The sequence below is a fragment of the Alligator mississippiensis genome, chromosome 1 (assembly GCF_030867095.1).
Source record: "Alligator mississippiensis isolate rAllMis1 chromosome 1, rAllMis1, whole genome shotgun sequence".
Lineage (NCBI taxonomy): Eukaryota > Metazoa > Chordata > Crocodylia > Alligatoridae > Alligator > Alligator mississippiensis.
Genome location: NC_081824.1, coordinates 242,965,604 through 242,992,624, shown reverse-complemented (window position 1 = coordinate 242,992,624; position 27,021 = coordinate 242,965,604). Strand labels below are relative to the sequence as shown.

The 27,021-nt window shown below is 46.3% G+C and overlaps 2 protein-coding genes across 3 annotated transcripts in view; both read left to right on the top strand.

The window, feature by feature from the left end:
- The window catches only part of POLR1B (RNA polymerase I subunit B), a 31,983-nt gene extending 18,497 nt beyond the window's left edge, over positions 1-13,486 (top strand). The window contains exons 9-15 of the mRNA XM_059720402.1: positions 936-1,217; positions 2,546-2,679; positions 3,446-3,616; positions 5,931-6,087; positions 6,642-6,838; positions 8,613-8,866; positions 10,417-13,486. Coding sequence (XP_059576385.1) covers positions 936-1,217; positions 2,546-2,679; positions 3,446-3,616; positions 5,931-6,087; positions 6,642-6,838; positions 8,613-8,866; positions 10,417-11,299 — 2,078 coding nt within the window. The 3' untranslated portion in view covers positions 11,300-13,486. The remainder of the gene's footprint in view (positions 1-935; positions 1,218-2,545; positions 2,680-3,445; positions 3,617-5,930; positions 6,088-6,641; positions 6,839-8,612; positions 8,867-10,416) is intronic.
- Positions 13,487-19,335: 5,849 nt separating this feature from the next.
- On the top strand, positions 19,336-26,904 carry PTCRA (pre T cell antigen receptor alpha). 2 transcript variants are annotated; one of them, XM_006263103.4, is made up of 6 exons: positions 19,336-19,502; positions 21,184-21,504; positions 23,117-23,158; positions 23,760-23,865; positions 24,662-24,748; positions 25,200-26,904. In XM_006263103.4, the coding sequence occupies exons 1-6, from the start codon at positions 19,451-19,453 to the stop codon at positions 25,246-25,248; spliced, it is 657 nt and encodes a 218-aa protein (XP_006263165.3). In that variant the 5' UTR covers positions 19,336-19,450; the 3' UTR covers positions 25,249-26,904. The 2 variants fall into 2 exon arrangements, with proteins under 2 accessions (XP_006263165.3, XP_019331995.1); XM_019476450.2 differs by lacking the exon at positions 24,662-24,748.
- The last annotated feature ends 117 nt before the right edge of the window (positions 26,905-27,021 follow it).

Genomic DNA, 27,021 nt, shown 5'->3' with positions numbered 1-27,021 from the left:
TATTCTTGTTTCTACTACCTAAACATTATATGTCAGCTGCTACCTGGAAGCAGTATGTCACATGGATGGTTCATTTCAGTGCTCACTGAGTCCATGCTGCCTCTGAGCTTGCAAGCATTATATGCTGTTTTGTCTTATAAGAATTGGAGTGAGGCTTTAGAGGCCATAACATTTCTAGATGAAGCAAAACTTCAATATGAATAAGGGAACAAATGTTCATATCTTTATGAAAAGAAAATTGTCAGCTTGGAAATCATTCATTCATTCTTTCCAGATAAATCCCATCTATCTGTTCAGCGATATATTGTTACCAGTTTGAGCTGAATTTGATCTAATGTCCTAGGGCAGGGCTGTCCAACTTGTGACCAGCGAGAAGCTGTACATGGTCTGTAGGACACTGAGCTGCACACCATGGGGGCTATACATGCCCCAGCACCTGTCTTCCCACCCTCCTTGCTGCATGCAGAGTGCAGCTCCCTCTGTTAGATGTCATGTTGGCAGGGCAGACAGCCCTGTCCCTCTTGCTGCCATGCATGCAGCAGTGGCACCTTTGTTTGTAGCCACTTGTGCTATGCTGTACTGTATCCAGGGACAGGAAGCAAAAACTGGAGAGGCAGAGAGAGCCTGGAACCCTCAGCTAATAAGAGCCTGCAGGTCTCATGCTAACCCCTTTTTGTGGGCTACGTGTGGCCCACAGGTTCCCAGCTGGACAGTCCTGATTTATAGTGTAAATGTTCTGTAGCCTTTTTCCAGTTCATTAAACAGCCCAAATGCAGGTATGCCTTTTAGCTAAGACCCTCCTCTGAATCTTTTAGTATTCTATCCATGAGCACAGTGAAGCTGATGGTTGAAATTACACTATACAGACATACCTCATCAAGAGCTGGATCAGTCAACATGAAAATGGGTTTTTTGGTTTTTTTTTCTTTTTAAAGGTCTAGGCCTGCTTCAAGATTCAGGTCTGTGCGTTGTAGCAGACAAACTGAATTTTATTCGCTACCTCTCCCACTTCCGCTGCGTACACAGAGGTGCTGCATTTGCCAAGATGAGAACTACCACAGTGCGCAAACTGCTGCCAGAGTCCTGGGGATTCCTGTGCCCTGTGCACACACCTGATGGAGAGCCCTGCGGCCTGATGAACCATATGACAGCTGTCTGTGAAATAGTGACACAGTCAGCCTCTACACTGTACCTGCCACCTTTGCTGTGCTCATTGGGTAGGTTTTATTGAATTAATACTAAAAGAACTTATTATTTAAGAAAAGATGCATAGTCTTCTGTTGTAGACCTCACAAATCTGTCTCTGCAGGAATACGCATCTTAAATGTCTTTAGTTATCTGGCATTGAAACAAAAGCACTGCAACATCTGAACCCATGGGTGTGGACTGACATAATAATTTCCAAGCTTAACAGACTTGAAAGTGTTTCAAAAAATAGTGTTTCAGCTGCTGGATGTAGCATTTCAGCTGTCCTGCCCCATGGTAGGGTCCCTAGAAACACCCAGAGCACTGGGGGCAGAAGGAGCCCGGTGGTAGGGAAGCGGGCAAGCTGTTGGACTGTTCACCTTCCTTCCCTTCCCTGTGGAGTAGGGGGATGGAGGAAGCACAGCACTGGTCTGGGGAACCTGTGAATTCCCAACCCCCTGCAAACGTAACAGGAAGTTACGTTTCTAAATCTAAATAATACTCTAACTAATACCTCATTTGAAGAGGTTCTGTTTTGGAATGCCACAAAGGGCATTTATGCCTGGCCTTTTGAGACATTTCAGAGGCATTTAAAGTGCTTCAAATGTTCTGTTTCTCCACTGCCTGGATTTGTTGAAATTTGGTTAATGAAAAGTAATGCATTGCTCTAAGCAGTGATATTTTTGACAGGTAAACACTGGCAAAAGAAGCAAATTGTTTATTGGTATGGTAAGCACTAGAAGCTGCATACTGTAAAATAAACGTGTGCTTATATACAGAAAGATGAACGAGTGGAAAGGTCTTTACCAAGTGTGTTAATATTCTATCTTCCAATGTTTACTTAGTTACAAGAATTCTTAGTTCATCTAAGAATGTAATTTTCTTTTGATCATTGAATGACTTCATTCTTTAAATTTGGGTACAAGGCATGCAGAACATGAAAAATATAGTCTGTCTTTTAGATTCTTTAATGTATATATGTGCTTGGGAATGTCAAATATAAATAGAGTAACTGTAACGGAGATGTGAAATCTGGGACACTGCCCCTACCCTTCCGGTGCTGCAGGGGGCAGGACACCAATGGTATTCAGGCAGATAATGAGTCAGTCACCCATTGTCTTAATGACCCATTTTTTCCTTCACAGATATTAACCAATCCCCTTTTTAATGGTTATTCCACTAATCAAGCTAACCTATTAGATATATTTTGCTGTCTGCTAGGGCTTCCTGTTTTACAGCTCTTGCCACTTTGCCTCCCACCTCCACACCCAGGACACTCATTTTAATTTTCACCAGTCTCAGAAATTGGAGACTGTCCCTGCCAATGCATTATTCGTGTCCTTGTTTTTTTTTCTCCCAGGTGTTACCCCAGTTGATGGGACTCCAAGCCAAACTTATGCAGAGTGTTACCCAGTTGTAGTGGATGGTTCCTTGGTGGGCTGGGTAGAGAAAGATTTGGCTCCTGAACTTGCAGATACCCTTCGGCGCTTTAAGGTAGCATGACTTCACCAAAAGAACTCTGAATCTAGCACTGGAAAATGCAGTGTAGTGCACCATGAGTCTTCAGGATCTGAAAATTTTAGCATTTCCTTCTGATTTTTTTCCCATTAATTTCTGTATCTGGCCCATTAATTTGGTTTTATTTGAGTTTGAATTTGATTATATGTTTATTACATTTTATATTATGATTATATCAATTTTATAAAACATTAATTCTACGATGCCTTTACATAATCCTAAAAATGTTAGGGGGCTTTGAGTTTTATAGCAGTTGGCTGCAGATTTTTAAACTTCTCTTGTTTTTATTTGTGGAGCTCATTGGCGACGCATAGGGGTGCACATGGGTGCATGTGTACCCCCTGAGTGTGGCAGTGCACCCCCTGCAAAAAGGTGCCGCCGACACTGCTGGAGGTGCCTGCGGGCAGTTGATGCTTACCCGCCCCTCCCCTTGCTGCCAACACTGCCAGCCGTGTCTGTGGGTGGTCCACAATTGCCACTGGCTGCTGCCAGCAGCATCTGCGGGTGGTCGCTGACCACTGGTCGGCACTCACCCCACCCCCACCTCCACCCTCCACCACCAACAGTGCCACAGCCACCTGCAGAAGCTCCCTGCTTGCCATTGACAGTGCTGCTGCCACCTGCCACGTTCATGGTAGAGCTATTTATGGGGCTAAGATTTTAATTTGGCAGAAAACTAGCCTATATAATGCAAAAAAAAAGTGATTCAGATTTCTAAATAGTTATTTCCTTCTGGGAACAGGTGTTGCAAGAAAAGAAAATTCCAGCATGGACAGAAGTGGTTCTTGTTCCAATGACAGGAAAACCAAGTCTATATCCAGGATTATTCATCTTTACTACCCCTTGCAGGATGGTACGGCCTGTGAGAAACTTGGCCTTGGGAAAGGAAGAATTGATTGGTACTCTGGAACAGGTATTGTGCAAGTGTCCCTATAATGCGTGTGTGTGTGTGTGTGTGTGTGTGTGTATATATATATATATATATATATATATATATATATATATATATATATATATATATATATATATATATATATATATATATATATATTTTTTTTTTTTTTATTACTATTATTTTTTTTTTTACAAAACACTGGCCAGTAGCAAGATCTCCTTCAACCAAAAATAACATTGACAGCACATTTATGAAGAGTAAAAACAAAGTGATGGTGCCCACAGATTAATTAGAATTTTCAAAGATCAGTCACACAAACATATCTTCTTGATTTGTTTTTCTGGTAACTACAGTGTATTTATAAGGATTTTTTGTTACCTTTTGAGTTACTCTTACAGAACGCTTTTGATACAGTCTTCTCCAACATTCTCACAAGCATGCTAAGGAAGTACAGGTTGGATGAATGGACTGTAAAACAGATAGAAACCTGGCTGGATTATTGGGTTCAGAGAGTAGTAGTCAATGGCTCAATGTCTGTTTAGCAGCTGGTATCGTGGAGTGACCCAGGGGTTGGTCCTGGGGCCAATTTTGTTCAATATTTTCATCAATGACCTGGAAGATGGGATAGAGTGAACCCTCAACAAGTTTGTAGATGGCACCAAGCTGGGGAGAGCAGTAGATACGCTGAAGGGTAGGGCTAGGATTCAGAGAGATCTCAACAAATTGGATGATTGGACTAAAAGAAATCTCATGAGTTTTAATTAGGACAAGTGCAAAGTCCTGCACTTGGAATGGAACAATTCCATGCACCAGTACAGGTTGGGGACCAACTGGCAAAGCATCAGCTCTGCAGAAAAGGACCTGGGGGTTACAGTGGGCAGTAAGCTGAATATGAGCCAACAGTGTGACTTTGTTGCCAAGAAGGCTAACAGCATACTGGGCTGCATTTGTAGGAGTATTGCTGGCAGATTGAGGGAAGTAATTATTCCATTTCTACTCTGCAGTGGTGAAGCCACATCTGGAGTACTGTGTTCAGTGTTGGGCCCGCCACTATACAAAGGATGTGGACAAGTTGGGGAAAGTCTAACAGAGGGCAACAAAAATATTTAGGGGACTTGAGAGCGTGACTTATAAGGAGAGGCTGAAGGAACTGGGTTTATTTAATCTGGAGAAGAGAAGGCTGAGAAGGGATTTAATAGCAGCCTTTAACTATCTGAGGTATGGTTCCAAGGAGGATATAGACTGTTCCAAGGAACTAGACTGTTTTCAGTGGTGGCAAATGACAGAACAAGGAGCAATGGCCTCAAGTTGCAGCAAAGGAAGTTTAGGTTAGATATCAGGAAAAACTTTCTTACTAGGAGGGTAATAAAACACTGGAACAGGTTTCCCACAGAGATTGTGGACTCTCCATCCTTGAAGGTTTCTAAGACCCAGCTAGACAAAGCTTTGGATGGGATGGTCTAGTTGTGGATGGTCCTGCTTTGAGCAGGGGTTGGACTAGATGACCTCCTGAGGTCCCTTCCAACCCTAATTTTCTATGATTCTATAAATTTTGCTGTTAATTTTTCTTTTCTGGGTGGGATTAATATCTTACGTGCATCTGTCCTCTGGTGTTTTCAGAAAGAATCCAACTCAGAGACTTTAAAATCCAAAATACCTAAGGCTGGAAAGCTGGAATAACCTTCTACCCTTCTCTCTACCCGCTTTCATACTTTCAGACTCTCCTTTCCTTCATTAGGTTTGTGAATGTGCTATCTGAGATATGGGTAGTTTCATTCAGTCATCTTGTATTTTGCATAAATCCTACTTGCACACTGGTATAGTTAGCTGTGTTCAGTAACAACCGAAGGAATGAGAGAGGAGGCTAGTAGCAGAAGGCTGTACTTGTTGGCACCTTTAGAGACTAACTAGTTCAGAGAATCGTACATTTTGTAGGCGACAGTGCCACAGCACCCTGGGGTGCCTTGAGAGCCTCTTAGAGGTGCCACAAAGTATTAGCATTGTTAGGTATGCAAACATAATTCACAGGGAAAAATGAAAAATTTCAGCTAGGAATCCATAGCGTTAAAAAAGTTCTGACCTGCTGTGGTCTTTCTGAGTCCTCTGCAATAGAAGAATTGCTTTAGTATTTTTCTGTAGTCCAAAAATGAGTGAAAACTAAAAACTGGCATTTTCCGAAGGGAGCCTTGAGTCTAAAAAACAAGAATCGCTTCTCTAAAGTGTTATCCTGTCCTGTCTTCAATGGCTTTCAGTCCTCCCATTGTAGACAGCATTTATTTACTGTGTTTCCCTTTAAAAAGATCAGGCTGATGGTGGTCTCTGCTTCTCTCAGGTCTTCATGAACATTGCTGTCCTTGAGGATGAGATTATGCCTGGAGTGACTACCCATCAAGAGCTCTTTCCTCACAGCATGCTGAGTGTAGTCGCCAACTTCATTCCTTTCTCGGATCATAACCAGAGTCCAAGAAACATGTATCAATGTCAGATGGGTAAGTATTGTATTAAATAATGTCACCCTGCATTTAAAGGTTGAACCAAGCATCCACTTCAGGCAGAAAGGAAGAATCAAGTTCTTAACTCCTTCAGTCCCCCTTCTGTGGCATCTTCTTGGCAGAGTGGTATTGGAAAAACAGATTTGCAGCTTAATTTTTTTTCTGAACATAGTAAACTGAATATATTCAAAACTTGCATCGCTGATATGTTTTTATCAGGAGCAATGAACATTTTACAGTACAAAACTGTTGGACAGGGATGTTCCATTTAAAATTGTAATAGTAAGAAATAGAAAATTTAAAAATATTTCTTTTTAAATAATAGGAATTTAAGAAACTGTCTGGAATTTGACCCAGGGACAAAAGAGAAAATGCTAACTTAAGTTAACACTATCTTAAAGGGAGAGTTTAGACAAACTTTGGATTTGGGGAAAACACCAACTTTTATCGGTACATACGGAAACCTGTGGGGTTGAATTGGTTTTATCACTAACAGCCACAGTGAAACTTAGTGTCTTTTTGTTACTTGATGAATCTCACTCTTTTTGTAGGGAAGCAAACTATGGGATTTCCACTTCTTACTTATCGGGACCGCTCAGATAATAAGCTGTACCGACTTCAGACCCCTCAAAGCCCTTTGGTACGGCCATACATGTATGATTACTATGACATGGACAGCTATCCAGTTGGTACCAATGCAGTCGTTGCTGTCATTTCCTACACAGGCTATGACATGGAAGATGCAATGGTAAGTCATTGAAAAGGAAATGTAATGCTATCTTGTCTCATGGGGACAAGAGTCAATAGCTCAAGAGGCCCTTTCCAGTCCTGTGAACATAAATTCTCAAATCTCTAGATATTCTCTAGTTGTAAAGACATGAACTGAAAATCATCTTACTACTTCAGCAAAATTGGCAAAATAAAATCATATACAGTGTAACCTAATAAATCGGGCACTCTGGGGACTGCGCACCTTCTGGATATTTGAAAATGCCAGATTTTTGAAACCCGAGCAGCTGTTCACGGAGCAGGGGATGTAGGAGTGGGAAGCGCCCGCCAGTCCCAGAGCAGCAACCGCTCATGGAACAGCGGCACAGGGTGGTGGATGGCAGCAGCAACCACCATGTGCAAGCTTGCAAGCTTCCCCCTCCATGTCTGGGGTGGGGCAGGGGAGAGCAGTGGCCGGTCCTGAAGCAGTGCCAGATTTTTGAGATCTGGATTTATGAGGTTATACTATATAAATTTATACTAAGCTGCCGTAGGTAAGGGAAGAAATAAGAAACAATGCATACCTTCTACTTATCTCTACCACAGACTGTACCGTAGGCGACTGAAGGGGGGGGCACATGCCCCCCCTGACAAGGCCGTTTCCCGATGCTGCCACTGGCTTCTGTGGATGCGCCCCCGCCGCGCCGCCCCCCCCTCCCCCCGATTCAGGAGGCACCAGTCGCCCATGGACTATACTATGCATTTTAAGTCTGGGACCCGCAACACGTTTACATTAGTGTGTAAAAATAAATAAAGAGATAGGGGGTGAACATAAAACAGATGTTACTCGCTCAAATCTAGTGTAAAATTGCCCTGGGAAAAATCAGTGGTGAAACCTACACCATTGCAAATGTTGTATGCTTAGCTTATCCCAACATAACCATTGGCTCATAATGACTGCCTATTCACCTTTCCTTCCTCCTGCAGTGACAGCATGCTATAATAGTACCTACTCAACCAGCTTTCCCAGGGTAGCTATAGTATCTTGTCTCCAGCTCTGGCATCATTTACAATGGCAGGCAAAACTGGTGTATGTCACACCAGCATAAACCTATCATGTATCCAGGCCCTTAGACTCTGCTATAGAATGCCTGGGAAGAGGGCTTCCCCATTGCAGTCTTCTCTGACACTCCCACCTAGCCTAGCTGCTCTGCCTGTCTTGTTGCTAGCCCAGGGTGCTTTGGGAGAGTCTAAATGCAGGAGCAGATGGTGCAGTATTGGAGGATAAAAGTTGGATGCCGATAAGCATTACTTCACTGGCTTCTGCTGGGGCATAGACTTCCAGCTATGATGAAGAAAGGGAAATATAGTGGGCTTAAAAACAGTTTTAATACTTATTGTATGTGGTGTGGTAGCATGGTGGGCCAGTGATCGTTAACTGTAACATTTCTTTTGGGTGCTGCATGTTCACCAGTTGGAAAGTAGCTTAAGTCTGAGACCTGTGTGTGTATGTGTGTCTGTGAATGTGAGGGGATCAAGTCTGGAGTCAGTGGGAGCTGTGTTTTATAAGGAAGATCTTGTTTAAAAGGACTAGTTTTAAGTTGAAATGTAAATATCTCGTCAGCCAAAGTTTCTAACTCGGGGGTCAAAGGGGCAGAAATACAGGAAATAGCATGAGAAAAGGGTGTTTGTAAAATGGGGAGACTGTTCAATCAATGTAGGGTGCTGGCTTTAATGTTTAAAAATCAGGGTTTGCAAAAGCGTTGTTGGAAGGACTTTTCTTGGATTCTTGTTTAACAATGGATGTTTTTCAGATTGTGAGTAAGGCTTCATGGGAGAGAGGATTTGCACATGGAAGTGTTTACAAGACAGAGAGCATAGACCTCACTGAAAAAATCAAACAAGGAGATGACACTCTGGTGTTCGGAATCAAGGCCAATAATCCAAAGGTTATGCAGAAGTTGGATGCAGATGGGCTGCCATACATTGGATCCATTCTGCAGTACGGGGATCCTTACTACAGCTACCTTAACCTCAACACAGGGGAGAGTTTCATCGTTTATTATAAGTGAGTTTGAACCTTGATAGTTTCAGCTACAATCTCAAATGCAAATTTGAGAACCATTTTAACAACAGACAGTGCCATAAGGCTTCAAGAGTCCTTTGTACATTTTCTTGCCTTTGGAAAGAATGGGCATGCGTGTGCTTCTCCACATGATCCTTGCTTTGTTCGCAGTACACAGAGGGTTTTGTCTGGAAATTAATTGGGTGTTTTGTGGCACAAGATGCTCGTGTTGATAGGACCATGCCTCATTCATTACAGAAATTAGAAGGCATGTAGTGAATGAGGCAGGGAAATGAAAGGAGAAACGATCTCATGGTTGAGGCAGGTGAATGCTGCCTTGGAAAAATTGTTTCTATTTTTGCCTTTGCAACAGAGTTCTTATGTGTTGCTGGACAAGTTACTTAAACCAGATTCTTCCCAAATGGTCACTAAGTAGATACTTCTCAATTTTTTTACATTTCAGCAGATCCTGCGGTCTGCTTTTTGCAGAAGTTCTACACACTTGTAACTGCAACCAAACTGAGTAAGAGTTGTACTTCTAAACATGTGCTGTGTAAAGTATGCAAAGAATTGTGTCCCAAGTGTCTGCAATTGGGCACCCTAAATCAGTACTTTTGACCATAATCTTGCAAGACAGGTATAATACCCACTCATTTCACAAGGGTGTTGTGAAGATAAGTTATGGTTATATTAAGTGCTTTGTGGGCATAATCTTTTAAATATAGTAGAGGGTGGGCATGTAAAAATCCAGGGAATTAGACAACTGCACTGTGTGTTTACAATTGGAGAGGTGCAGGGGTTCCTGGTTTCCTTCCAGGCTTGGGACAAGGGTGTGCCTGCATGGCTACGAACTGGTCGACATCATCCCATTAAGCCTGTCTTGTCCCCATCTCCACTTATTTTCCCAGTCTCAGTCTGCTTGCCTCACCAGTCCTAGTTTCCTTCTTCAGGTTTTTTGCACAAGGCCCAGTCTCCTAGCTAATTGTATGATCTGCCCACTCCCATGCCGCACCACAGGCTTTCAGTCCTAGTCTCCCTCTCTAGGATCATTGCCTTGTTTCTGGCTTGATCCCCATCACCTGTAGTTCCTAGTGCCAATCTCTTCTCAGCCTCCTCTTCTGATATGTTGGTATTTTTCCCCGGCAGCTTGCCTGGCCACTCCCTCCCCCCCAAATATGCATGTGCACACATCTTTCATCATATCTGGCTCTCAGTCAAGTTCCTTTTTACCCTCTCTTCTCTGTTCAGATCACATGGGTGCCAGCAAGGGCAGAGGACAGAAGAGGGATCAAATGAAACCACAGAAGATGTTTTCTAAAACCAACCCTAATATTATCTGATCTCTCTGTCTTCAAAACAGCTTCTTTCCCTGAGGAAGTGCCTTCTTACCCAACTCCCAGATGGTTTCCTGTGTCGTGGCTGCAATATTTATAGTCCCTTTCTGAAAGCAGTTTGAGATTACTTTTTCTTCAGGCAAAAGTGCCTGTAACAAAACTGTATAGTGAACTGTTCTGAAACTTTTGCTGACCTAATTTTCCCCTTCTCCCTTCCAGGAGTAAGGAAAGCTGCATTGTGGATAACATCAAAGTGTGCAGCAATGACAGCGGAAGCGGAAAATTTAAAACTGTTTGCATCACTGTGAGAATCCCTCGTAATCCAACTATCGGAGACAAATTTGCCAGCCGACATGGGCAGAAAGGTATTTTGAGCAGACTCTGGCCTGTTGAGGATATGCCATTTACAGAGAGTGGAATGGTTCCTGATATTCTCTTCAATCCTCATGGCTTTCCATCCCGAATGACCATTGGAATGTTAATTGAGAGCATGGCTGGGAAGTCTGCAGCGCTGCATGGCCTTTGTCATGATGCCACACCCTTCACGTTTTCAGAGAAAAACTCTGCCTTGGAATATTTTGGCAGGATGTTAAAGGCTGCTGGCTACAACTACTATGGCACAGAGAGGATGTATAGTGGGATCAGCGGGGTGGAGCTGGAGGCAGACATTTTCATTGGAGTTGTGTACTATCAACGCCTGCGCCACATGGTTTCTGACAAGTTCCAAGTGAGGACAACAGGAGCCAGAGATAAGGTCACCAACCAGCCCATAGGTGGAAGAAACGTTCAGGGTGGGATTCGTTTTGGAGAGATGGAACGTGATGCTCTGTTGGCTCATGGCACGTCCTTCTTGTTGCATGACCGTCTGTTCAACTGCTCTGATCGTTCAGTAGCCCACGTCTGTGTGAAGTGTGGGAGCTTGCTTTCACCTTTGTTGGAGAAGCCTCCCCCATCCTGGTCTGCCACACGAAATAGGAAATACTGCTGTACTGTTTGCAACCAGAGTGACACAATTGACACAGTATCAGTGCCTTATGTCTTCCGATATTTTGTGGCCGAGTTGGCAGCCATGAATATAAAAGTGAAACTTGATGTGAAATAACACTCTGGACATGAGTAACAATTCATGTGCCATGGGGAAAGCTGAATTTGCCTATACTGACCTTTTTATTTGGAGAATTTTAAAGGATTCATTACTTGAAATCTTTCAACATCTCTAAGGCTTAGTAAATCTATATGCTTAAACTGGGAAGGTAATCTAAATGATTTAGAAAAGAGAAAAGATGTGCATCCCCCTTACTAGTAATTTCTATCACGCAGTCCCTTGTGCTTGCCTTTCATACTGGCCAAAAGTCTTTTTGGAAAGTCAGAGCAGTCCACACTACTCACTTCATATTTATTGGGCCAGTCTAGGGGTGCTTAACCCCCTAGCCCATGGGTCTTATGAGGCCCATAGGGCTGCCCATGGGTTTGGAAATTTGGCGATGGGAGTGTGGTAGCACCACTTCCCTGCTTCAAAATTTCCAGACCAGTGGGGAGCCGTGGGCCCTGCATGCTGGATTGGGTGTTCGACCCCAGTGCATGGGGCTTGGCAGAGGCAGTGCTGGGCCCAGGGCGCAATCCTGACAGGAGTGAGTGAGAGGGCAGTAGGGATATGCTTGTGGCTGTACTCTGGTGATGAAGTCCCAGTCCCAGAGTAAGGGGCATTGTAAAGCTACTCTGTATTGGAGAGTGCCTCAGAGAGGCAGCCTCATTGGGGCTGCTTCTTTGGGCATGGCAGAGAGACATCAGCTCTGATCACTGGAGTGGAGCAAACTGCTGCCTCTGCTCTGTCTGTCTTGCTCTGCTTGCCAGTAAAAAAGGGCAGTGCCACCCTCAGCATTCAGGCAGTACAGGGATGGCCATTTCCTTGTGCTCCTGCACAGGCACTAAGAATGGAGAGAGCAGGTTTCTTGCTGCCGCCAAAGATTGCAAGCAGCCTGAGGCCAGCTGCTTCCTGCTGCTTTTGCTTTTCTCACTACAGGCTGTTTTTTTTAAACAGGCTAGTTCTTTTCATGTAGGATTAGTCAGGCTCTAGTTCAGGAGTGTCAAACTCATTCAGCCTTTAAGGCTGGACTGGACCCACAGACCAGCCCCATATTCCAGATCGGGAGTGGGTGCTGCATGTGGCACAGTCCTGATCCAACCACTGTTTTGCCCAGCCCTAGAGCCACCACTGCTCTGGGACTGTTAAGCATTGCCCCAGATCAACCTATACATGCAGCATGGCCCTGGAGTAGCTGTGTTGCTTGCAGCAGCTGCTCTACCCCTCTAGGATATGAGCTAAAGCCAGGCATCCTGTGCTATGCACAAGGCCATCCAGTACACCCCACGTGCTGCCTGTGAGTCTTTCAGACCTGGGGCCAGATGATAAAGGTTCTGCAGGCCAGCCATATATTTGACATCCCTGTTCTAGTTGGTGTCTCTCTTCCTGGTTTTCAGGTGGTAGCTGGTATAATGCTGCTGTACATGGGGGCAAAGTGCTGCGAAGAATAATTTTTCTTAAAGCTTTCTTATCAACGTGTTGTTATATTCATGGCAACCTTATGCTGTAAAAATATATCATTTTTAGCTCATTTAAAATTTGTGGCAGAATGTGACCTGGCACCATTCTCCCTGACATAGAACCCATGGCTGCCATTCTCAAATAGAATAACAAATCGGTTTAAGTGTTAACTAAGGGGACTCAATCTATACACACCTGTGTGCACCTGTAATTTCACTTGTGGGTAGCCCATGTGACTGCTTACAGGATCAAGGCCTAAGTAGTTATTACAGGAATAGGTCCACAATTTGTATTCAGCATCCGAGCACTGAATAATTTGCCAAGTATTATTGAGAGTACAAGAAAAAATACTTATTTAAAAAAATCCTTATTTGCTCCACAGGCCAATGTAACATAAATGCCCCAATGAAAGAGCTTTTTGTAAACATTATTTAAAACAAATTAAGATCTGAGAGAATGTTTTGAATTGTTTAAGTCATGGGAGGATAGTGAAGACTGCTTACTTTGCTGCCGGAGTTTCACTTACTCTTGCTGACATGAGAATAAATATTTTTTTCTTTTTTATATTAAGGATGGTAGAAACATTTATGTATTAAACAAATACAAAACTGGCTTGCAGAATTCATATAAAACTAAAATTGTGCTAAAATCTGTGAACGCTACCTTAGGAGGTTATTAACTTGCAAATATATTGTGTTTTCTAGTAATTATTATGACAAGTAAATTTCCAAATGGAAAAAATCATTGCTTGTGGTTGTAATGTAGTTTCTGTTTACAGTTGAAACTTCCATCCTCTCCAGTATCTTCATACAAGTCAGATGGGATGGAAAATTAAATACGCTGGATCCAAAGGGGTGTGTATGATGGATGTGGAACAATACTTAATGAAAGGAAAGCATCCTAAAATGTTCTCTACCTCCTCCTTTAGAGTCTGTTTATAAAACTGATTTCTATGGCTGTGTTTTGCCCAGAGTTTGGAGGGTTAATGGGACTGGTTCAGTGGCACTGAACACTTGAGTCCTTTGCTGAGACTTGTGTCAAACATTAACAAGCAGTTTCAAACTGAACTATGGCAAAGCTGCATGATCCCCCTTCTAATACAATGGAATGGTGCAGCAGCATAACTAGAATCTCTGGACGCTAGCACTGTGCTCAGGAGCAGAGATCAGGAGCAAGCATCTGGCAGCAAGAGTCCCTGGAACTGAGGGCAAGGTGCTCTGGGCTGAAGGCCAAGAAACAGTTCAAGTTGCCTGTTTATTTACTGACTGCTTGTGTATTTGGAAAACCTTATCATCACTGACGGAGAACTTCTACCCTTCCCATATAGTATAACCCTGTTTTACCTGTCTTGCTGTGATGCTGAGTAAGGGAAGCAGAAGGAAGTTTGTCCCAATAAACCTGGTCCAGGGTGAGGGAGAATTTGAGCTCTGTGAGATGCTCTGGTAGTATTTCAAGTAGCTAGTGGTCTTCTTGCCATAGAATCTGAGCCTGCTGCTTCCCTTCCTCCTTGGGTGCCCCCTCTGGGTCTCCAGGAAAATACTAATCTAGAGCTCAAGGGTGGACACAGAAGCTCTGCCTCACTATTCCATGGGACTTACTTGGGCTGGTAGGTTTGTATTCCTTTACCCTACTGTCCTCAGCCTGTGACATGACTAGACCCCTTATGGGGCAGAGGGATATCGACTATACAGGGGGCTGCAATGGGAGGAAACTCAGCCTGAAGGCCCCTTGGTGTGCATACTCAGGCTGGCAGTATCCAAGCTGCTTCCAGTGCCTTTCATTTGACAAAGGAGTGACTAAGCCCTGCACTTAATGTGACTGCCTAGTCCAGGGGTGGGTAGTTATTTTGGGCAGAGGGCCTCTTACTGAGTTTTGGCAAGCCATTGAGGGCCACATGACAGGCAGCCAGGGGCAGATTAGTATTCATTTTCTAAATTTTAGGGGCCCTGCAGGCCGGATCGAATGGCCTGGCGGGCCATATGCGGCCCAGAGGCCGCATTTTGCCCACCCCTGGCCTAGTCCAAGCTATTAGGGACTAGGTGTCCTCCCATCTGGCCCTCTGTCCTCTTGTCTTCATTCTGCTGAGGAGACTGTGGCAAGGGGGGGAACTCCCTGACCAGCCACAGTGCTAGTCTCCCACCTGCCTCTGGGCATACCACCTGCCTCCCTCTCCTGCCATGCCTTGTTAAATGATTAGGGTCTTAATTCAGTGGGAGGCTTCCCTTTGAATGCCCTGCTTTCCTGGGCCTATGTATACAGCTCAATCACCCCTGGACTGTGTCCCAAGCCTCGCAGGTGACACACACACGATGTTCCCTCACACCACAACTAATGCTCATGGGTCTCGGGGACTCTCACTCCCTCATTCGCTCCCTGGAGCAGCAGGTCATTGTGCTCTCCCTTGCTCTAATTTTTTACCCCCACTTGGCCTCCCCTCAGCAGAGGACTTATCGGGGTCAGCTTTGTACCTGAGCCTCCCTTTTTGCCCTCAGGCACCCATAGGCTTACCTGGACCTTGCAAACCCTGTTTTCAGGGCCTTGCCTCACTCGCCTCCTTGCTCTCAGGAGCTCTCCACTCTTGTGCCTGCTGATAGGTGCCCCTCTGCACCCCCACCTCCTCTGAGGCACATACTCTACCCCCTATGCTGTTGGGGTCGAACACCTCTGCAGGCTCAGGTGCCACTCGGCATGCCTGGCCTACCATTCTCACTCCGGGGTCCTGCACCCAACACGGGCTCAGGTGGCTGCAGCCATGCCTGGCTCTACTCTCCAGGGTCTTGCATCCTCCATGGGTTCAGGTGCCACACCAGGGTGTGCCTGGCCCTCAACTGCCACTGATGATAAGTAACCCACCTGAAGGTGGGGGCTGGGGTTAAGGCACCCCTACTCACCTTTCACCAGGGAAGTAACTGGCCTGGCATTTCCTGGGGGTTCCCATGTCACTAGGAGCTCTACCAGGCCACCCTTCCCTGGCAGGGTGCAGTTTCACATCATGTCCAGGACCAGGAGCCTCCTAGCATTCCCCATAAGCTCTTGCCCTTACCTCCTAGTTGTTCTCAGAGCAGCAGCTCCTCCAGGAGATGTTACTTCCCCCAGTGCCAGGCAGCAACTGCTGCCTCCAGCTCTGCTGGCCTGGATCTACAATGGCCCTTCAGAGCTGGGGCAACACCTGCCTCATGCTCTTAAAGTGGCAGACACCAAAGAGTTAAAGCACCACAGAGACCAAAGTGGGAAATTTCTTATGTGATACCTTTGACTATTCATTCCTTGTTAGTGGGTCCTAAATTTCACCTGTGAAATTCAGAGACCATCCAACGTTGTATGTGGGGGCTGCAGAGCTATGTAATCCCCTTCAGCTTAGACCAGGGACAGGCAAAAAGCTATTCTATCCAGCCTGCCAGGAAATTTCATACGGCCCACGGGTGCCCACCAGTTAACTACCCCATCCAAGCTGCGTGCTTCATTCCCACCCTCGCCCAGCCCAGCCAGCACACACAGCTTCCAGGTGGGGCTGCTGCTGCCACTGCTGCAGCAGCCAAGGGACCTGCTTACCTTCCCCCGCCTCCAGCAGCTCCTCCTCCTGTCTCTGCTGCAGCACTGGCTCCTGGAAGCAGGTGGGGCTGCAGCTGAGTGGAAGCATGAAGTGTAGGACTGGGGGGAGTGTGGAGCCTGTGCCCAGGGGGACGACAGAAGCACGGAGCTTGGGTGGGCAAGGTGTGGGCTTGTGGGGTGTGATGGAAGGTGGGGGATCCCCCCATATCTCCCCCCCCCCATGGTGCACAGCCTCTCAGGGTGCTCATGGCCTGCACAGGTGCTCCTACCTGGTGGCACACTGTTTCAGCCAGCTCCACAGCTGTAGCAACACTTCAGCAAATAATAAGAAAACTGTAGTACCATAAGGTAACTATTATGTCCGTCTTTAGAGACAACGTCAGAGGCTAACATTGGATTCTGGCTGTTACCGTATTTTTCAGGTGGATCAAGTGCACAGAGAAGCATCTAATTGGAAATTACTGGGTAAAAAGGTTCCCATTTTGATGCACTGCTTCTCTCCTCATTCATCACTAATGGAGGGAGTAAGCAGGAATCTCAAAAATGTGGAGTCGCTGATAGGAGTTTCCCAGTATAGGCCATGTGCTTTGCCATTTAAGGAATTACATGGGAAGCAACCCAAGTACTTCTGGGGGTACTTGGGAAGGCCCCAGGGGATACGCAGCAGCAGCACAGAGAAGTGGGGGTACTTGGGAAGCTTGCATGTTGCTGCACATTTGGCCACCAGGGGACCACCCCCCACTCCACGTCTGGAAGGGGGTACCCACCAGAAGGGGCACTTTCCTTAAAAAAGGTTGAAAACCCCTGCACTAGGGAAACGTTCAGCGGCCCAGTTACAGCCAGAGCATGGCTCCTCCAGCTCTGGCCCTGTAGCCCAACTACATGTTACTTCATCCCAAAAGCTGGCTGATGATCAGGTACAGCAAAAAGCAATTGTGCTTCAGGTGTACGTTAGTGAGCCAGCTGGAACTGTTGCTTTGGAGTCAGTTATTAGGATGGACCCCTTACAGCAGTGGTTCTCAACCTTTATAGACTTGGCACCCCTCAGAAAATGCCAGTTCTCTTTCATGTTTTTTTTTTATTATATGAAAATAACAGAGCAATTCTTCCATTGCAAAGAACTAAGGCCACAAGAGATCTGAGTTTTTTTTATCTTAATGATTCCTATCTGAAATCTGTTTATGTTATTAATCATATCTGCATACCTAACAGTGCTAATACTGTGCAGTACCCTACAGCACCCCTAAAAGGATCTCAGAGAACCCTGGTTTGGAGCAGTGGTTTCTAAATCTTTTCAGGGTCAAGACACCCCTCCCTGTCCATACATGCCAGCTTTCAGTTTTGGGGGGTTTTTTGCCTACAAAAAAATAAGAGCAGTGTGTTCTGCTGCAGGGAACTCAGAAAGACCACAACTATAGGTTTCCATTTGAAATTTTGGGCTTAGCAAATCACATTTGGAACCCTAACAGCACTGATGGCACCCCACAATACCCTTGACAGGATCTTGGTTTAGAGCAGTGGTTCTCAGCCTTTTCAGACTCAGCACACCCCTTGGTACAGGCCAGCTTTTAGTTTTCACTTTTTTTTCTGCCTTTAGAGAAAAGGGCAAGAGCACTGTGTTTTGTTACAGAGATCTCAAAAAAGACTATGACTATGCATTTGTGTGGTGAATCACACCTGTAACTCTCAGGGCACTGCAGCAGCTTGGCACCCCACAGCACCCTCAAAAGGATCTCACAGAACCCTGGTTTGCAGCAGCAGTTCTCAGCTTCTTCAGACTTGAGGCACCTCTGGCTAGACTCAATGCACCCCTTGGTATGTGCCAGCTCTTAGTTTTCATTTGTTTTTTCTGGCCTTTATGAAAAATGGTAAGACCAGTTTGTTTTGCTGCAGAGAATTCAGAAAGATGATGACTACGGGTTTCTGCCTGAAACCTCAGGCTTCATCTGGCGAATCACACCTGTAATCCTGTCAGCACCAAGGCGGCCTGGCACCCTGAAGCACCCTCCAGCAGATCTCAGGGAACTTTGGTTTGGAGCAGTGGATCTCAGCCTCTTCAGTCTTGATGCACCCCTCCATACAGGCCAGCTTGTCATTTTCACACTCCTTTTTCTGTGTTTAGAAAAAAATGGTAAGAGCAGCGCATTCTGCGGCGGAGAACTCAGAACGACAACAACTCTGGCTTTCGGTCTGAAGTCTTGGCCTTGACCTGGCGACTCACATGTGGAAGGAAGTCTCTGTCCTGGCGCCAAGGTGGCCAGGCACCTTCGGAAGTATCTCGAGGCGGCCCCAGGGCCGAGACCTCCTGGCCAAGGCTCCCAAGTCTGGAATCATTGCTTGACACAAGCGGGACCTGCTTTTTCCTGTGCTGCTTCCACCCGCAGTGCCAGCGGCCCAGAGCCTTCCCTTTTTTCTTTTTTTTGTTGAGATGTCTGACTGACGTGATACCCAGCCCTGCTGAAGGCCGTTACCCCTCAGGGCCGGCCCGCTGGGGAGCCAGGCTGCTCGGCTCCCTCCACTTCGGCCCGCTCCCAGGGTTTGGGCGGGCGCAGCAGGCGAGAGGCAGTGGGGGTTTCCCTCGTGGCGGCCACGTGGAGCCGCCGCAGGCCGGGAACGTCGCCCCCCGCGCGCACCAGGCGCAGCAGCTCCGAGAACGGCAGCGCCGCGGGGCCGGCACAGGAGGGCCCCGCGCGATCTGCGGCCCCCAATTCCATGGCGGGCCTGGGCCCGCCTCGAGTACGCATGTGCAACAGCCATGCGGGCTGTGCGGAGACAGCGGGAGATACCACCACGCTGGGCATAAGGGGAGGGAGGCTTGGAATACCACTACACTGAGAAAGGAGCGGGGAAGTGAAGGGAGACAACGCTGCACTGGGCATAGAGGGGAGGGAGGCTGGAGATAACAGTGCATCGAGCATAGGGGGTGGCGATACCATTGCAACAGTCAGGCGTGGGCGCTACCACTTCCGACAGGCGGGGGAGGGAGGGAGGGAGTGGGAGATGCCACTGCAGGCAGCCGCGAGGGGGTTACTCTGGGGGTGTGGCAGCCGCACGGGGCAGTGGGAGCGCAGCTGGGGCGGCAGGTGCGCGCGGCAGTTACTGAGCGGAGGGGGCGCGGGCCCGCCCTTCCACCTTTCCAGCCCGGCCGGGGTCGCCATGCGGCTGCTCGGGCATCTCCTGGCCGCCGCCGCGCTGCAGCTCGTGCCCGGTGAGTGCGGGCGGGGACAGTGCGGGAGCTCTGCCCGCCGGCGGAGCCAAGCGCACGGAGCAGCCGTGCCGGGGTGGGGGCGGGGACGCGGTGCTCCCCTAGGGCGAGGGCTCCCGCTGGCGCGGCCGCGGTCTTGTTCCGTCTGCTGTGGCGCCAGCGTTGCCAGGTTTTAAATATGAACTGATCGAAGTTACTGTACTTGCTGAAAAACGTTCGTGCACTGGAAAATACGCAAATAAGTCTGTTTGCAAAGAAGTCGTCTCATCTCATTTACTTTATATTGCTCGCTGTAACTTGCCAGTGAGTGAGTGGGAATGGGGTCATCCAATTGGACACATTTCTCTATTTCAAGGCAAACCTAATAAGAAAGTGCTGATAGTAGCCTCAGGGGTGTACTTGGTAGCCGTGTTGGTCTGAGACAAAAAGACATACAAAAAATGAGAACTCTTGGTTCCAAAATGATACCTTTTATTAGACCAACTGAAAAATGGCAAGAAAATTGTCCTTTTCTGCAAGCTTTTGAGATCAAAGTCCCTTAGTCTGGCTCTGGGAAAAGTGTAGATGGTACAAGATGGTAAAAAGTCCCCATAGGTAGGAAATAAACTTCATTTTTGCACAGAGGGAGCTGAAGATGGAAGTCTGTCGCTTTGGGTCGATGAGAGTCTGACAGCCTGAAAATCAATTGAAGCTCTCTGAGGGTGACTTGGGTTTTGCCTATGCTGCCTCAGTTACCTGCCTCAAAAGTTAACCTACATTTTGAACACTTCTATTATTATTGATCATACTCTGTACAAAGGTTAAAATTACCATACAAATATGCAGGCAGGGTTCTTTGGGTAGATGTGATATCTTTTATTAGACCAACTAAATAGTTGGGGGAAAAAAGTTTTTGGCAAGCTTTTGGTCCCCCATCAGGCACAGGGAAACTGCTGGTGCTATGTGTTCTCCAAGGTAGAAAAGAAGCTAATTTACAACCAGCAGGCCTGTGCAAATGCAAGCGAGTGGAAGTTAGGAAGGCAATGGGTAGAGATGGGAGTGGGGAAAATGTGTGAAGGAATGCAAATGGTCAACTGGAGGCAGGTTAACTGGGGTATCCGATATCAGGCAGGTTGTCATGCACAAATATGATCATTATCATACACCTGGCAACAGTGCTGTCTAAGAGCGGCTGTGCTGCGGGCAGCGTTGGGCAGCCCAGGGGTGATGTCCTGCCATAGGCCTGCCTGTCCCACCAGCTGCCATCAGAGCTGGGCTAATTCACCCTGCCCAACCTAGACCACAGAGGGGCACTGCAAGCAGGCGATGGCAGCTCTGACACCCGGGGAGCTACAAGTGAATGAACCTCACGGTTGATATAACTCATGACTGGTTCTTGTGTTATGGGATAGTGCTGCACACCAAAGATTTTGGGTAAAATCTTCCTTTCAAAACGATCTAGTAGTGTCTCATTTGCTTATGGGACAACCCACCTTTGGCTGCCATAGGTTATGCGGGGCCCAGGCTCTGCTCAGGCATTAGTGGATACCCAGCAGAGGCACCAGCTGGCTAAGAGTTAGGAATCTTTCTTGAGAGTTGTGGAGTGACTTATAGCCTTGTCACTCCTGTTCGATCAGGCTCTGAGCATAGAGGCTTTGTGACAGGGACGTGCCTTGTACTACTCACTGGCTGCTTGTTCTCCCAGAGGGCAACGGTGCAAGCCCTTCCCCCACCTTGGCACCCCCACTCAGCATGGTGGTGAATGGCGAGAGGAAGACGCTGGTGATGTGCATGGTGGACAATCTCCCTGAGGGCACGGCGGATGCCATCTGGTTTTCAAATGAGAATGGGAGTGCCTTGGACTCCTTCACATATGGGTTTTCTCAGGCAGAGGACGGCACCTTCAGCACAGTCTCTCACCTCTCGGTCCTCACCACAGAGCTGGAGTCATGGGCTTCGGTTGCCTGCCATGTGCAGCTGAACAAAACCACCCGAGTGTGGAGTGCCACCCTGCTGCCAGTTTCTGGTATGTATCAGGACAAACAACAGACATCGCCAGAGCACCTGCCTTGTGTCTTTCACCTTCAGTGCCCCCATCTCTGTGACCTCACCCCTCCCTCCAATCCTATGCAAATCTTGAGTACCTATACTCAAGTGTTGTCCCTTTGACTGTGACTCCTTCCTCTCCTCAGGTACATCTTCTGGCTGGTGATATCCCTGAACAAATTGGGTCAGAAGGCAAGGGTCTAACAGCAGCTGGGGTTGCACTGCATGCTATTAAAATGCAATCAAAGTCTAGATGCCCTGGCAGTTAATTCAGTAGAGGGATTCCACCCTTTACAGGATGTTGGTCCCCAGAAGGAGTTTGAGTAATGGCAAATATGGTACAGAAGTATCAAGTCAGCTGGCTTGGAGGAGATTATGGTATCTGTGCAACAGTAGGGCTGAGATGTGGAGAATAGTGATGCATCTGGAAAGTATAGAGACTTAAAACTGATGCATTTAATAGAGCTCTCTCCAGGGTAATTCTCCACAGTCATTTGAAGCTAGTCTTCCATGATAAGCCTGATTTGACATCCATGCATCTCTTCCCTCTCAAAACAAGGAAAATGTGATTGCATTGTAAGGGGATTTTTTTTCCTTAAACATGTTGCTATCAAGTATTTTACTACAGCTTAATATTTGTTTTGTTTGGGGCTAGTACAGTAGGTATGTAATTGTAACAGGTCACTTTCATATAGAGGAATGAAATCGGACCCCTAGGCTGAGATGGACTGGGGAATTTTTTTGTTCAGAGATGTTTCTATATAGCATGTTTCTAACTAAGGTAAAGAGGGAGTGCACAGAAGCAGTGTTATGACATCCTGTTAAAAATCAGGAAGCCTTTAATTAAATGACCTGGCTCTCGCTGCACCACTAACTGAGACATTGTGCCTACTCTGTAAGTTTCTTTGTATGTTTTGGCACAAAAGGGAGGTTTTCAAGGACACTAAGAGGAGTTAGAAGCCCGATGGATGGCTTAAGAGAAGTGTTGTCAGCCTATGACCCAGGGGCCAAACCTAGCCGGCAAAGGCATTGGGTCTGACCTGGCCTGGGGTGCCATGGGCATTCAGTCAGCACTCAGACATCACCACATGGCTTTAAAAAACTCTGCCTCTTTTGGAGCTTCTGAAATTATTGATCTAGAGGTTCTTGGCATGTGTGAGCTGTTAAAGAGATTTCAATTAATTACTTAAAAGAATTTAGTAACTGTGGTCAGTCCTACTGCTTCAAAAACTCCTACCTCTACTGTTTTAAATTTCAGCAAAATAGAGATTTCTCTGCCATGTTAAATGTGAGTTTTAAAGTTCAACTGTTTCAGTTATCTCAGCAAAACAAACAAAAGAAGGGCAGCTGTTAGTTTTAAAACAAAATATATATATATTAGACACAGCTGTCTCAATTGCAAGAAATGTTGTTGAAGTTTCCAGAAACCTTGATTTTTGAGCAGAAACCTAGAAAGAAAGAAGTCAACCAAAAAGGAAATGCTTTGGAAATTTTAAAGGAGCATAAAAGTGAGTGCTTGTGGAAGGAATTGTGCTGGTACTCTTGCAATTGCTGTAATTCCTCCTTCTAATTGTTTTAACTCTGTCTTGTAGAAGAGATCATGGGAGAGACATGTCCAGATGAAGACGAAGGTGGTAAGTAATAAGCATGTATTGCTCCCAACCCCAAAAGTTGTCTGGGCATATTTGTGTTTTTGCATATTTGAATATTTTCATCACCATCCAATGAAGTAAGCCCTCTGCTTATGAAAAGCTTATGCTATCCATCTCTGATTTAGTTAGTCTGTAAGATGCAAATCTACCCTGGCTTCTGCCTCATATTTGCAGTGTCTGTCTGAACCCAGCCAATCCTGTGATAGCTTTCCATTTAGAGCAGGAGGCATGTGGATGCTGCCTTCAGTCTACGCCTCTTCTGAAAATGGATGTCTGAAGGATGTCTTCCTTACACAGCTGTACATTTACCTGTAGTGAAGTCACTCCAGATTTGCATTGGTGTAAATGAAACTAGGATTTGATTCACCAGTTTCAGATCTGCCATGCAGCCTGCTCGCATCCTTGTCCTGACCAGACCAAAGGAATGCCCATGTTGTTGTCTATAGCTCCAGAACCTATCTTAGCCATGTGCGCCAGATTCCTACTGACACTGTATTAGGTTCTGTCCACAACCCCTGAGGTCCATTATTAATTCCTTGCTGTGGTATCCCAAAGCCTGCTAATATGATGATCTCTGTTTCAGCTCTGCATTTCCGGTCCTACACTCTGCTTCTCTTGGCCATCAGAGTTTTGTTGCTAAAGTTCCTCCTGCTTGATGTACTGGTCACCTGTAGCTTCCTCTTCAGAGGGTAAGACTGTAATAAAGGAATTCTGTAAGGTACAGTTGAACTCTTAAGCATGGCATCTGATCACCAAGAACTTGAAACAACCCAAGAAGCTGCTAAAGTACCAATAACAGGGTGCATCTACGTGAGATATTTATTGCGGAGCTGACTAATTAGCTCCACAGCAAAGCATCAGCATCTACACATGCAATGCTATTAGGCTGGAAGAAATTAATTAACTTTGCCATAGGATAGTACTGCCCAACACAAGTACTATCCTCCAGTGGAGTTATTTACACCACTGCAACACACATGTAGACATTGACCAGGGCCGGCCGGACACAAGGGTGCTACAGTGGGGCTGCCTGCCAGCTAGTATTCTCATCTCCCAGCCAGCTCCTCTACAGCACATTGAGCTGGGTTGGAGCAGCCTCAGGCTGGCAGGCTAACCTTCAGAGCCCCCTGTCAGCCGGGGCTGCACCACCCCAGCTCAAGGTGCTGCAGTCCCAGATACATGTGTAAACACTGCGTCTGGGAGCAATAAACTCCAGCGTGGACTGCACGGGAGTTTATTACACTGACTTAATGTCATGTGTAGACGCACCCACAGTGAACAAAATAGTTCAGTCATTTAGGATGCTGCCATTTTGTAGAATATAGCTCTGGGGAGGCAGTTCCCATATAAGTATAGGGGAGGGAGTAGGGAGGCCTAAAACTATGATTTGGGTTTATGCATCTAGAAACAGTTTGCTGCTGAGTCCAAGGTACTGTTTTAACTTTCTTTAATCTTTGTATGCATCTCTTTCACTGAATTCAAAAGGGAGCTGCACTCTCCAGGGCCTTATCTGGACTGCTATGGAGCCCCTCCTGCTAGTGATGTGCTGATGCAGAGCCCCCAAGCAAAGAGGTAGTGTATGCTGACAGTTTTTTCCTGTTCAGCAGAACAGCAAACTCAGATAGCAAAAGTTCTCTTCTGCTTGCAGGGGTCTCTAGAAATTATGAGAGTTCACTTTCACATACACCCAGTCCCCTTTAGAAGTAAATATTTTGAGCCCTGTAACCAACAAGTGTCATTTGCCTCTGATTTCCTCTGAAGGCCAGGCCATGCTGTGTATGACCTACAAGCTGGGGGTATGATTGTCTTCTGAATGTTGTGGCTTAGCAGGACTTCAACCACAAGCCACCTGGGGTTTTCTGTGCCTCTGCAGCATCTCCTCTGCTCAGGCAAAACAAAGAGTTCTACAAAATAGCAGCAGAATGATAAGCTAGTAAAAAGCCTGTCAATGGGAGACAAGGTGGAAGGTATTTTCTGCCGTGTACTAACTTCCTGCATATCACAGCATTTCCTGTGCTTGCAGGGAACATGGATCAGCCCAGCTGAAATCTCCAAATGGTTCACCTGCTTAGGTGTGATTCTTCAAAGGAGAAGCAGTCTTATTTGTCATCATGGAGAGCATGGACTAAGGGCAAGCTTTAGCCCAACAGAGCTGATAACCAGAGAAGGCCACCACCTGGCTAGCAGGAACAATGCTCTTCACACCATTTCCTTATGCCTCACAGCTGAGTTGAAACAAAACCAAAAGGGACCACCAGGGCTGTGCTTGGTTTACTGCCCCCTCCTCCAGCTAGTCTGCTGTCATTTCTTGGTGGGTACAAAGCAGGCATTCCCTAACTGGACTCACCTGCATCACAGAAGATAATGTTTACCCTGGGGAGGAAAAGAATACCTATATTCAAGGCTTGCTGGCCCTAGGAGTTGAGTTGAGCCTAGGCCCTGGCCTCAGCTGTCCTTCTTGGCCAGCAGTGTTGTCTCATTTTTTTGTTTCTTGTTTAGTTTCTATTGACTTTGTATCGGATCAGTTACCCTGACTAATTGCAGAGGATCATGGAGTTTAGTATGCTCTGTTTACTTGGAGCAGTGCTGCAGGACCTAGCTCTTGTACCCTAAACACGAACATCAGGGAACAGTCAATGAGTTTATCCTTGGAGCCAGGAGCCACCAGCTAGGGAAACTTTCCAGAAGGAATCTTCTGCCTTCTGAACAACTACTGAGTCACAAGCAGGAGTACATGCAGTCTGGTACTCTCCCACTGGAGAGTGAAGAGGTGTTTCTCTCTACAGCAATATCCTCCTCCTTTTATGAGTGTGTCTGCACTGTGATAACTGTGTCAGGTATACGCATGCTGTGGTAACAGAGTAAGTGCAGCAGTGTGGAACTCAGTGCAGACTATGAATGCCACTTAAAAAGTGTGTAATAATGGGTGGTTAGACCATGCTGAGCTTGGTGCTGCTGTAACCATGCTGCTTGCAGAACCTGTGCTAGCTAGTTTAAAGTGAGTTCAGCTGTGTGCACAAGCTGCAGACTTTACTGTAGACATACTTGTGTTCTTGTCTACTTTTCAAGGCTTCTGCCCCCTTCAGTCCTGCTGCCAGACAGGAGCCATGAGTGGAAAGTCACCAGTGTGGACACATCCATATGGCTCTGGCTGGAACCATAGAGTTCCACTATAGCAGCTGTGCTGGCATGATGGGCAGTGCACCCTGGGGGCACCCAATATTAAGGGGGCTATGGTAAATAGTAGAAAGGGTGGATTCATCTACTTGTGTCTGCTCCTAGGCAGCAGCAGAATCTTTGTGTCCCTCTCAGAACAGGCATTACTCTGCCTGCAAGGAGAAGGGGTTCTGCTGTCATAAGGGAATTGTGGGTTTGGATGTACCTGCAACTTTTGCCAGCAGAACTTGAGTTCTTCCAGCAAACTTGTGCATTGTAAACTATACCTAACTGTGCTTTTAACACTGGATTGCTGCTGTCATGGCATCCATCACCTGAGGGAACTGCTCCTCTTAATTATGGGTTCCTCCTCAGGTATGCACTGTGTGTTTGCAAGGGTAACGAGAACACAGGAAAAATCTTTTGAAGTTTTGTTGATTACGGGTCACAAAAGGATTTCCTCAGGATGAAAAAAAGCATCCAATTATTTGATACATCACTATAATAAGTCAAAACTGGAGTGTGCTCTTGTGTATCTGGTGAATCTTCTGTCCATGAATGTGCTTCAGTGACTTCATGTCCTAAAGTGCCCTTTTTTGCCCCTCACTCTTCTTGACTGCATTTTCACACTAGTGCTGCAAGTGGGAGAGGAACAGTGGAGAAAACCCTGGTCATGCCATTCACTCCCC

What these genes read in the sequence shown, in the direction of transcription:
- PTCRA (XM_006263103.4), top strand. Translation starts at nt 19,451, where the DNA reads ATGCGGCTGCTCGGGCATCTCCTGGCCGCCGCCGCGCTGCAGCTCGTG. An exon ending in CACCCTGCTGCCAGTTTCTG is followed by an intron (nt 21,505 to 23,116) that starts GTATGTATCAGG and finishes TCTGTCTTGTAG; the next exon opens with AAGAGATCATGGGAGAGACA. An exon ending in TCCAGATGAAGACGAAGGTG is followed by an intron (nt 23,159 to 23,759) that starts GTAAGTAATAAG and finishes TCTCTGTTTCAG; the next exon opens with CTCTGCATTTCCGGTCCTAC.